The sequence below is a fragment of the Lissotriton vulgaris genome, chromosome 2_1 (assembly GCF_964263255.1).
Source record: "Lissotriton vulgaris chromosome 2_1, aLisVul1.2, whole genome shotgun sequence".
NCBI lineage: Eukaryota > Metazoa > Chordata > Amphibia > Caudata > Salamandridae > Lissotriton > Lissotriton vulgaris.
The window spans coordinates 982,612,769-982,625,921 of NC_141687.1; the positions used below are offsets into that span (position 1 = coordinate 982,612,769).

At 42.0% G+C, this 13,153-nt stretch overlaps 1 protein-coding gene across 1 annotated transcript in view; it reads left to right on the forward strand.

Annotated features, from left to right (window-relative positions):
• Positions 1–13,153, forward strand: part of LRP2 (LDL receptor related protein 2) — a 358,266-nt gene that overhangs the window by 84,901 nt on the left and 260,212 nt on the right. The window contains exons 9-11 of the mRNA XM_086956556.1: positions 1,941–2,060; positions 6,396–6,524; positions 7,884–8,053. Coding sequence (XP_086812682.1) covers positions 1,941–2,060; positions 6,396–6,524; positions 7,884–8,053 — 419 coding nt within the window. The remainder of the gene's footprint in view (positions 1–1,940; positions 2,061–6,395; positions 6,525–7,883; positions 8,054–13,153) is intronic.

Below are 13,153 nucleotides of genomic sequence, written 5' to 3' on the forward strand. Positions count from 1 at the left end.
TTTAGCAGTAGGATTTGAAACTTCCTCAACAAGAAAATTACAAAAATCACCAATGTGAAGCAGACACTTTTGACTCTGTGGTTTATGTTGGGTTCACTAAAATGGCATAAAACATATTTTCATTACGCCCCTCCTAAAAAAGGAAGCTTGACATACTCCGTCATAACACACAGCCAATCAAAAGAATGAAGAGCCTCTTATACGCTGAATACACACGTCAACGGCTCATCTCTAACAAAAAACAAATCTGATTTTCAATTTTTAAAAGTTGTCATTTTCTAGTGAATTTTTCTTCTTTTCTATCCTAAAAATGCTCAGAGTGTTTGAGTGGGAACTTGAATGGATGTAATACAATGTGTGCCTTTCTTTAAGTTTTTAATGCTTGGAGTTGGCGACATTTAAAGGACATCAGAGTAGGTCATTATTTTGGAGGGTCACAAACATAACCAGCTGTTGTATTTATATACAATAACAGCTGCAGCCTGGAAATGAATACGAACTGAGACTAAACAGACTGGATAGATGACACTAGAACCAGAACGGTGATGTCAAGTTGTCATTTTTTAGGTCGAGCCTAGGCAGCGCGCTGCACTGTCTGGAAGTCCTTTTGTAGTTAATAAAATGACTTTGGCCCCGCCTGCTACCTTCAATAGGTTCACTTCAGTGTCGCTCTACTTTTCTGCCTCCTAACTTGTTTGGGCAGCCAATACCTCACTTCCCTTCAAGGCTAAGGAGCACCGGCCAAGTACAGTTTCCTTGCATTTTCTGTCTTTATCATTTGTTTGGGAGAACTCTTTTTTCTGATTGTTGCTTTTGGTGCAGTATCCCTGCTTGTGTTCTTTAGACATATCCTTTAGTGGCATTATTCTTTTGATAGGGTGGTACTTAAATCAAGCTGTAATATTGGTTACTGTGTAACAGCACCTGCTGTAAGAGTCTTTTTGGTTTTTTTTTGCATGTAAACAGCTGTGTGGCAGATCACTCAGCAGAGCAGAAGAGGAAGGGGAAAATAACTAGAGCACAGTGCTTCAGGGATTGCTTACCATACCTTTTATTACATTGAAGATGCAGAAATTTTTTGTATGTTTGTCTAATATTTTAGACAACATGCCCCTTAAGCCACGCAATGTTAAAGAGGTTGAATGTAGGTGTAAAATGTTTACTGTGATTCCAACAGCAGTATCTGCAGCAAGTTTTTGCATATCATAGCTAGGAGTGGGCTTAACTCGTGTAATTTCATGTAGTGCAAGCATGCAAAATTGTCTAAGAATTCTGTGAGATTAGGCTGACTTATGCGAGAAGAGTAAGTCATGTGTATAGCTCTACTTTTTAGTGCAAAAAGGTCCCCTCGCATCCAAACTGGATGTAAAGATGTATTTTGTGGTAAGAAATAGCAGCATTTGCAACAGAACACAAATACTGAGCGCAAGCCAATACCCATGCTCAGTAAACCTGTTCTGGACTTTTCCCCCACTTACTACCAGCATTTTGCACTATTTATTTATCATAAAATGCACCCTCACGTCCAAAATTAGTGCAAGTATGCATTTTGTGCTAATAAACAGCGCTAAATGCAGCAAAATATTAATTGCAAGACTGAGCAACCGCTGGTGCTTGTGAAATGTTTTCTTGCAGTACGATTTTACCCACAATTATTCAAGCAGGAGAAATTGAGTAATTATCAGAAAATCTCTGTCAAAGGGTAACGCAGAATTGTCTAAAATTACTCTGATTATTAGGCCTAATCATAACAATTATCAATGAGAAACATAATTTTCTATTAAATGTATTGATCTTCCGTCCTAAGGGTATATTTTACTGCATGTATTACAAAAGAGAAAAACTATTCCTAGATTATCTACCAATGTGAATATTTTCTTTAATTTCCTTTGTGCTGTATGTTTTATCTTTCTGGTTATGTTTCATGGATAATTTTTTAGGTATAACTCTGTGTGCAGCATTGAGCTGTCAGCACCGATGCCACCCTTCACCTACTGGCGGTACCTGTTATTGCCCATCTGGTTATGTGATCAATCCCAATGACAACAGGACATGCATTGGTAAGTAACTTAAGTATGCTGTAAATAAATAAGGTGATATTCAGAGTGATGGCCAGAAAAAGAGAATGTTACTTTCACATCACCTCACTGCAGCAGCATTTTAAAAAAAGTTATTTCTATCTGAAATTTACGTCAAACACCTCCATCGAACATCTGCAATAGTTGTGCTAATGGATAATGTTGATTGGAAGAGAAAGAGTCATAATTCGGCATCACAACCCTGTTTGCCTGCTATCACTTCAGGACATTTGCAGAAAGCAGTACATGACAACATGTGAGTGGTACATCATCTAGCAATGTGGAGGTTTAATTGAGAGAGTTAAAGACATAGTCATAGTGAAGGTGTGGGAATGTATGTTAATATGCAGTGGTATTTCTCCCCGCAGGGAATCACAGCGCGGTCGTTACAACGACCGCGTTGTGATTCCGCATACCATTACTCCCCAAGTTGGAAGAACGACTTGCGAAGGGGGGGCGCTGGATGTTGGACTAGTATAATTTACTATTCCAACTCCAGTCTTTGCGGACACTAGGAAGGTGTTGGATTTTAAATCCAACACCTCCCCCCCTCCGCAAGTCGTTGTTCTGACTTGCGGAGTAATGGTATGCGGAATCACAATGCGGTCATTGTAACGACCACGTTGTGATTCCCTGCGTTGAGAAAAATTTGTGGTAAACGTTGTTTACCGAAGGTGTGGGCGTGCAAGTAGTTCACCCACCATAGCCATCACTCAGTGTCCACCTGTTGAGGGCAGATGTTTCTCTGTATAGCCACTTACCTTGACGCAGTCTCCTACAGGCAACTTCGGAATACTTTGTCCTCCCCACAAATGCATGGAAATGGAAGAGATTGAAAGATATTTTGGGGGATGAGAACCTCTTGCTTGACAGCAGAGAACTTCCAAGACACTTTGGGACTCATTTACTGTTGGGCTGGAGACCAGCAGCCCGTTGAGTCAGTGGAGGTCCTCGCCACCGACCTACTTTGGAGGACTGTCCACCATATCCAGAGAGCCATACGTGGTTGGCAGGGATCCCTGCTATGAAAGTGCATTCACTGGTGCCATTGATGCACTTTCATCGCGTTTGAATGTAGAATGTGCAACCATATTTTTTCAGCCGGCTTGTCTTTCTCCTTTGGTTTTCAGCAACACACTTCAAAGTAGGAGTTTTCGTTGAAAACAAAAGTAAAGTGCCCTTGACTAGCAACAAGTTTTCTCTCTGGTTGTCAGAGACACTTTTATGTTTTCCTTCCAGGGACAACCTTGGGAACGTAGCCCGACCCAAACTAATCCAAGCTCACCACCAATGTGACCTGACAATCCAGTAGTAGTCTGAACTTGCCACCACCTGCACTCTAACAAACTGGTAGCAGTGCCACTGTAACCGCCTAGTGAATAAAGGCGTAGCTGCTCCGTCTGTTGTGCTAATAGGAACTTTCCAGCTCCAATTTTCTTGGGCAGCGATCAAGAGAGTATTATGGATTGGTTTAACTAATGCAAAACACTCATAGCAGCAGTCACAACAGTCTGAGTCTACAAACATATGCCATACTCATAAGCATGGTGGCTGTTTGCGCTGGGAGGGTAAAGTCAGGTGAGTTGGGCTGCAGTGACCCGGTTCAGTGGTTATCTGGTGCGAGAGCAGGATAACGGCAGAAGATTGTTCACCACTTGGGCAAATCTTACTAGAGCAGACTAGTTACAGCATGAGGACCATCCAAAGTTAAGAGTGTCATCAAGAGCCACTGAATGTGTAGAAAGGGTTGGGGAAGGTATAAGTAGGGGGGTCAGCCCTTTGTGAGAATAAAATATACCAATGCAATAGATAAGACTACCTTTATGAAGTGGGTATGGTGCCAGAATATCATCCGACATAAATATTAGGTCCTAAATATCACTCAAAATGTTGCCCCATTGGAATTAATATTAGAAAATCGACAGCCCAAGGGGCGATATGTTTCTTAAAGGATATTTATGAATGTTAAATGAAAGATGTTTAGGTCATGCGATATTTATGCATATGATATTCGGACATACAACCAGGGAGAGGCCATTGGCCTCCTGGGGTGAGTCTTATCTGTAAGCTATATCTGCACGAACACTATACTGAAGTCAATCAAAAGTGGAGAAAACACCCAAGCAAAGCACAGCGGCACAGCCGGGCGTGAATTAGAATTGCATCTCACACATAGAAATCCTAGTGTCATGTTTACCTGCTAAAACATGATGTACGCAAATAAATTAACCAAACTTACCTTACAACACTGCGAGGTAGTCCACACAACAGAGGTGAAAGATGAAAATATCCTCTGAGTATCCAATGTGCAAAGAAGCCATATGCAGGTGGGGCAGCCCTTTATATGGTAATTTCTTGTTACAGAACTGGAACTGATAATATTCGGTAGTTCACTTATATTTCTTTTAGGACCTCTACCATGTTTATGCCTCTTGACTGTCCCTCGCTCTATTTCCCGCCTCCAATCCTTCTCCCACTGGTTCTCTGGGGCCCCATACCTTTTGGTACCTGAATGTTTTCTGAATGTTTTTTATTCCCATTAGTCTGCTAAAGAAAATGCCCATTGTGGCAAACAATACCGCAATCATTGTGACACATACTGTATCATATGGTAATTTTGAAAGAGACTTTGTCAACCATTGTGAGAAAAAAACTCCTAAGTTGTGACAAAGAACTGGGCAATTGGTGAAAGAAGTAGGTTTAATGGTAAAAAGGATGCCCTGCAGGTACCCTTGATTTTACAGGTGCGTGGTCATTGGGCATTGTTGGTTTGATGACGTGTTTTGAGTGGAAAACCAGGACTACAAAAAGATACAGTTTTGGGGTCAAGATGATTATCTTTGTGCATAGCAGGGGTGGGAGCCTGTAGGTTGTTTGCATTTTTTATTACTTGTTCAATGGGTTCTAGTGCCTTATTTGTAATATTATAGGTGCCAGTGCCCAAAGCTCTGCTCAGAAACCTGCAGCCGGTACTATTAAATGTCGGTGCACTGAATACCAAGGCTGTGTAGTCTTGAATCAACCTCACGTCTCTTCCACTGTCAGACACTCCATGCCCCTTTATTTCACTCGTGTAGGTTCCTGCTTAATCTCTTTGTTACATTTGCTCCGTCTTTCTCTTCTGACTTCTTTACTCTTTGTGTGCTTTTTCGCTCTCTTGCTTGCGGTCAACGTCTGATGAGGTAAAAGCAGTGCCGGTCCCCAAAAATGCGACCGACTCAAATTAAGCACTGATTGGCTCTAATTGGAGGTCTGCAAAGTGATTTTAAGATGAGCTGTGAGGGGGGGTTAAAAAATCCCAAATTAATTTAATTTGTACCATTAGACACAGATATACAAACATAAGTCAGAAACCAGTTCCACTAGAAGGATTACTCGGGAACAAAAGGAGTGCTTTTCCGTCGTTTTACTGGGTCATCATTAATCTGAAGCATGTCAGTGAGCTGAAACTACTGGAAGCACTGGTTTATGCTTTGCACATGAGCCAGCATTTCACAGACTTTTTGATAAACAGTCACTCAGTTGGCAACAAACCACCCAATGCGCATCCTAAATGGTAAGTGTTCTTGCCTATGACTAACAAAGGTCCCACGCCCAAGTACACAAAAAAATGGAGAAGATTGTTTATTTTGGCTGAATTGCCTTTGGAGGTTAGTGATGGAAACATATAGCAGCTTTGCAGGTTCCGTCACATCAGTGGTGTGACGAAACTTGAGGGGGGGGGGCCTGCAAGGTAAATGGAGCGGCCCCCTCCAGACTCAATCAAGAGGTCTTAGGCCAGGGTACTGTGCTGAGGGGGGGCCCTGGAGCACGGACCCCACACCTTGCAACACAGGGGCTGCGGGGGCCTATGTTATGCCACTGGTCGCAATGTGTAGCTTCTGGGACTGCAGTATCCCTGCGAATTGATTTAGGACATGTAATGAACAACTTGTGTGAATCTTGCTACCTGAAGCTTTGGAGGTCGTTGTGTGTTTAGAAGCTAAAGAGCTGAGGTGAATGAGCGTTCTTTTCTTTATTTGCAGATGTGAGGAAGGTAAGGAAGATGGGGGTAGAGGACTAGGGAAAGTGCTCAGTGTTTTGAAGGCACAGAGATCACACCAGGGCTGGATTTGATCTTCTAATTTGGTGGGTGATAGTCTGGCCGGAGGTCAAGGAGATGACCCCTGCCACCCTGCGGGCAGCAGGCTTTGCGTCGGAGTCTAAATCAGACCCTTAGTTGGCCACTTGTGTTGTATACCTGAATGTTTTATATTTCCTTTCCCAATATAAGTGCAGCATAAAACTATAACCATATTTCTTCTGCCTTTGTCCTAGATTTCGATGACTGCAAGATGTGGGGAGTCTGCGACCAGATATGTGAAGACCGCGTGGGCAGCCACCACTGCAGCTGTGTAGAAGGGTACACGCTGGAGCATCACAGGCACTGTCGTGCCAACTCCTCATGTAAGAACTTAGCCTTGGGTCACTTGTACCACACCTGATGTCTGCCATCAAATGTAATCAGTATTATTTGATAGCCAATGTGATCATTAGCAGAGAGGCACGCTTTATAGCAAGTGAACTGGTATAATCTGATATTCTAGCAGCCTAGTATATCCATGTAGTGGGTACATTGTATTCTGTCTCGGAGCATAGCAAAGACCCACTGATAATCAAACGCTTTGTATTTTTCCCACTATAAAGTTTTTGAGATAGTAGAAAATGTCTGCCTGAATATGAGGTCATCGTTGGTTTCTTGTTTTTTTTATTTTATATGAGCAGCCTTTGCCCATAACATAGGATCTTGAAGATACTTTATATGTGTGACAAATATAATATGATATTGACAGAAACAAATAGAAAATTAAAAGGTTAAAGTAGAAAGAGTGAAGTTGAGAACAGCATAAATAGCTGTATACTCTAGAAACATTTAACACTTTCCTTGTAGAATAGAAAACAAAGAGATCTTTCAGACACCTGACATCCACGCTCAATGAAACCGTTTTCATGGCATTCCAGGAATGTTTTTGCTGGGGTCTGGAGAGTGATGGGGGTTTCATGTTAATTCTCCATTGGCAAAAAACCAAATGAATGCATTTAGTGCTTGAAGGTTTGAAACTTGGCACACATGGATTCGCTGACCATCTTAGACCTCACAGGCAAATGCATTTGCGCAACTCAAACTTTTTAATATTGTTGACACCATTTTCTAGGAATGTAATATTGATTTGCATAAAACAGCACATACATTTTTGTTAGTGGTAAACGACATTCTATTCTTTTTGCGGAGGAGCAAAAAAGTCAGATTAGGGGTGAAATCTTTTAATACACTGCAGCAAAACCTTAGATTGAGATAACTTGAGGCACTGAGGAAAATCGAGAGCCATCTTGATTTTAGGAAACAGTTGTAGATCTTCCTTTTAACCTATTGAGTAATCAGGAGCTGGACAAGGAAAATTCCTACTGCTACAAGATTGAATGAATATGAAATAATCTATCATAAAATATGTCTTTAAGAAGAGCCCTAGAGGGGTAGATTTATCTTAGATGTTCCTTTTCCAGTAGATTCTCTGATTTGGATCCTAATTCTGACATGAGCTGCTCTTCTTGTGTCCCATTGACTTGCCTGTCGGTCATGGTGCGTTGTGGAGATCAGGCAGTCGGCGCGGGGCCGAGCCACATCCTAGTTCCACACTTATCCTGCACATTTCAATATTGCACCACCATTATTTGTAAATCTGAGCGATAGTTAGCTTATCTTCAGGAGCTTCCGGTATACTTCCGTTTTGAGATAGCACTGACAACCCTGATGTGTTTTTTCAGCTGGCGCGCCATCGATAATCTTCTCCAACGGCCGGGATTTGCTGATTGGGGATGTGCATGGGAGAAACCTCCGCACACTGGTGCAATCCCGCAACCGAGGGGTGGCCATTGGTGTGGACTTTCATTACCAGCTTCGCAGAATCTTCTGGTCAGACACAGTGCAAAACAAGGTAGGAGAAAGCTTCAAGTAAAATGGATTTTTGTGAATGTAAGTCCCAGGTAGCATGATGTGTTCAGTGATGGCCATATTTTTGAGTTGAGTAGACAATAATAAACCCGGTATTTGTAAAGCGCAAACTAATCACCCCTAAGGGTCTCAGGGCACTAGGGCAGTCAGGAAGATTAAGCGAGCAATTGCCCAGAGTCACATGGTGCTGGGATGAGCTGCCGCCAGCGTTTGAACCGTGAGCCCTGTGCTCCCATGTCAGCCGCCCTGGCCGCTGCACCACACCTCTCCCAGAGGGAAGTTTCCTGTCTTTCCACAAAAAAATAGCTTCAAAACACCGGATTGTACTGTTACAGAGGATACTTTAAACAAAGCATGCTTTTATAGGATTCTGTGGTAAGCTACTTTTAATTTTACCTTCAACGGCGTCCACATTCCTAATCACGCGAATAGTAGGCATTCTTTCCAAACAAGTCGGATTTTTGTCAGCAATTTTTTGAAACCTGACCTTTTCAGTTGTGAAGGCTGCCTTACCATTCTGGATGATAACAATCTGATTTCTCCAGCATGAGCGTAATGGGATGGTAATTGGGCCATGGATAACAAATATTGTCAGCATTGTTCAGAGAGAGAAGCTCTTTGGTTTCACTGTTTTTTTTTCTAAGAAACAAAATGGTTAGATTTTCCAAAGACTAAGTACTTCCTTCAAGCAGTGTGGAATATGTTTCTACACTCATACCTCACGTTTCTGCGTTTTTAAATATATATATTAATGTTTTTTTTATGCTGTGCCTCACGAGATAAATTCAAAAATACAATATCCAATGTATTGCAGGAGCAAGACGCCTGCCTCTTCAAGAATTTTCAAAAAATCAATTGGTGAAATGCTGTATCTTTAAAGTGTTGTTTATATCAAAACATGACCGACATTTAATAACCAACTCAGATAAATAAAAGTGTCGTGGTTGTAATCCCGATAGCAAAATAAGTGTCCGCATATGTATTCCCTTGGACACTTTTAGTCACCTGGGGCCTCATTTATGAAAAGTGACGCATCGCTGCGTGAAAACAGCGATGCGTCACTTTTCACTGCGCACTCCTTGCGACACCAATGATGCGTCATATTTAATGTATGACGCATCATGTCGCAAGGACTTACAGATACGTCAGTATTTCTGACGCATCTGTAAGCGCAAAAGTGACGCATTGCTGGAGTGTGTCACAAAAGTGACGCAACTCCAGCAATGCGTCCTTTCACATGGGGAAAGCCCCATGTGAAAGGGCTTGCGTCAGTCTTACGCCTGCTGTGAGGCAGGCGCAAGATTTTGACGCAACAGCATCCTAAAAGTAATTAGATTAGATATCACTGCGTCACTATTACGAGGCTTTTTGCGGGGGAACGCCCCCTCTGCATACATTATACCTGACGCAGGTATAATGTGGCGCAGGGGTTTAAAAAGTGACGCATCTTCCTAGATGCGTCACTTTTTAAATATGGCGCAACAAGGCGCATTTTGTACGCCGCTGGTGCGTCACAAAAAGTGACGCACCGGCGGCGCAAAACTGACGCAAGGCCTCATAAATAAGGGCACTGGAAGGGGAACAATGAAGCAGAGAACATTTGGGCCCTCAGTATGCGGGGCACGGTTAATTGTTGTATGTGCTAACTAATGTTAACCCACATATAGCAATTATGAGTTTTGCGATAAATATAGTTGTCAAACCTGCAGATATTTATGTGGGGAGAAATGCCTGTTTTTTACCGGTGCATGCAAATTTTGGTGCAATAAAAATAAAAAGCTGCATTACTACCCAAAAACTCTGAATTCGATGGTAATTTATCCCACACGAATTCCAACTCTGCGGAGTCGACATATATCAGTGCCATAAATATCGGCCCAAATACTTGTCCACTTATAATGAGGGCCTTAGTTGCAATTTCTGATGCAAATCCTGTTCACGAGCGGCTGAATACAGCATAGAGCAGCACAGGGCCGCAGAAGTATTTCTTCACTTTGGTTCAGATCCTACAAGAGGATAGAAAATGGTTGATTTCATGACTTTCCTTGTTATAATATATATATATATATATATATATATATATATATATATATATATATATATATATATATATATATATAGATATATGTTTTTACACTTCTGGACCATTATGTTTGTCGTAGGGCTTCTATCTGAGGGCTTTGGGGGTTTAATTTTAGCTCAGTAGATTGATGAAAAAAGAGTGATAAAATGTCACTAGAAGTGCTTAGGTAATCCATCCATAAAGCCAGTAAGATGACATCAATGTGAAATTGTCATTGCATCTCAAAAAGTTGCCTTTACATGAAAATTACACTGTTTCTGCAGTCTTCTGGTTGCTATTCAGGGGTAGGTGAAGGGCAATAGGTGCAAGTTACAGAAAGTTAGTAGGGTTCTTTTCACTCATTTTAAGACCTCTGAGGACAGGGCCAGCCAGAGGTACCAAAGGACAAGTCAGGAGAAGCAGCTGTCCCTAATTGACTTTCATCTAAGCAACATTAAGCTTACATTTTCCTCCAATGGGTAAATATAAGTGCTCTCCGATTGGCCAACTATTTCCTTATAGAAACTGCATGACATTATTTCACATTTAAATTCAAAGTTTCCCTAAAATGAGGATGAAATGGGCTCAAAATAGCATATATTACACTGCAAAGGCAGCATATCAATTATTCGTGTGAAGTTGTCACAAGAAACTGTTTCTAACTGGTCCCCCAGGCAGGCATGGCATTGCATCTATAACCAGGCCTATTTTTTTCCAGACCATAGGAGAGAGAGAGTGAGGGGCATCATTGTGAGCCAATAGACAGGGTCTACCCTAATCAGGTGCAGTAGGGGATTTTTGCATTCCAATTGAGGGCACCGCATGACTGGCCTCTTGACCATCTTTTCACCATATTACATGATGAAAGGAATGACTAAGTGCCAGCAGTTGCTCTTTAACCATTTGTGGTTAATACAACACACGCAGCTTAGTAGGTTTGTTCCTTTTATGGCTGTTTTGGACAAAATGATTGGAGACCAGGTACAGTAACAGATTAGGTTGACCTCTCGGAGTAAACCCACCACATTCACTTCACTTTTTCTACGCGGTGCTGCTCCAACCGGAGTGGCATCACCGTTAAGTTGCCCATTCACACAGGTTGAGTCATTTACCCCTCTGTTCTCCCAGGACTGTATCTCGCTCCGGTGCCCTATCTGTTTCTGTGTATGGAATTACAACATTACCAAGAAAAGTAAGAACATTACTGAGCATCAGTGCCTAATTTGAGCCGGTGATTTACAGTGCCCAGCACCGGCACTTTATTATCAGTATAAGTACTTATAACAGTCTGCCACATGGTGGCCCCGTTTGTTTAGTTTTGTGGTGAGCACAGCAACACATGTTTAACAATTCAATATACATTAGAATGACTAATACCTACCACCCAAAGCTGTAAGAATCGCTTGGACGGCAGGTATTAGTCATTTGTAGGAGTGCGATGGTAAGTTATGTTGGTACTGTAATTGGCAACAATTGCGAAAGCTATGGGTGATGCAAGCTGCAGTGCCCTCCTGACAAGGGCCCTGGCACTTATTTATTTAGAAATTAAGCACTGACTGAAACCAACCTTCTCAATTACTGGGGGAACATCCTTTACAATGCAGATGTTACCCCGCAGTGCAGTTACGACGCATCTTTTACAACGCAAGTTGTAACCAGGACTTCCGCTGGAGGGCGCTCTAGGCTAAGGAATAGTAGATTTACTATCCCAACACCTTCCCTACTGTACGTAGGCTGGTGTTGGAATAGTAAATTTAACTATTCCTAAGTCCAGCACCCCTACAGCGCAAGTCGTGGTAACGACTTGCGTTGTAAAAGACGCGTTGTAAAGTACCACGATGTAATACATCACGTGGTAACAACGTACATCCCAATTACGGTGGTGTAGACTGTTCATTTAGTACTAAGAGTGTTTTTGTTCATTAGTCTGCAGGTTCTAATCATTACCACATCACGCACACCCTACTCCTCAAAGAAGGCAATCTCATCTCTGTTGTCTGACGATCATCAACATGTATTCCTCATGGGCGTTGCTTCCAAATTATGACTCTATACATTTAGTCATTTATCCATGGTTCAGATCATTATTTTTTTACATTTATTTGGGCACTTCTGCAGCACTGTGCATCATGAGTTTCTGCTGCATGAGAATGCTTTGGGGGGGGGGGGGGGGGGGAAGTGCATGGGTGGTGGAAGGGTAACATTCTGGTTGGACGTCATCAGCACAATATGTTTTGAGGTCTGAGTGGAACTAAATTGCCTCCAGAGGATCAAATCCAGACAAGAGTCCTTGGGTTCCTCTAAACTCCAAGGAATGAAATGGTAAACTAAAACAACAATCCCTTGCACATGTCAACATTGTATTTTATATATCATTAACAGTAACAAAAAACACTCTTCTTCCTCTGTTGAAACAGTCACTTTAGTTTAATCTTGAAATCCTTAGCCAACACGTGTTTCGTCGCACCTAATGGTTGTGCGCTGGGACTTCTTCAGGGCGATAATCTCTTCGTATGGACCCTTAATTCTAGTTGTATTTCCGACCCGGAATGGGTTCTAGAGCTCTAGTGATAATTACACAGTAAAAGGCATCAGGGTATAGTGTGTCCAAAATGTAGTGTATTCCAGAAGTCTTTACTTAAGTATGGATCTTGTGTGTATGAATCATTAATCCATCAAGAAGAACGACGGTGTGGTGTAGTAAAACCATTCTTGGAGGCTAAGTAAGTCCCTTGTGCCAGCAATCAAGTCTTTGCTGGCGTAAACGCAAGCCCTCTGTTTTGTAGCAGGGCTGCTTCCGGCGTGTCCACCACACCTCATACACACAAGATCCATACTTAAGCAAAGGCTTCTGGAATACACTACATTTTGGACACAGTATACCCTAATGCATTTTACTGTGTAATTATCACTGAAGCTCTAGAACCCATTCCGGGTCGGAAATACAATCGGAATAAAGGTCCATATAAAGAGATTATAGCCCTGAAGAAGTTGCTGTGCACAACCATTAAGCGCGGCTAA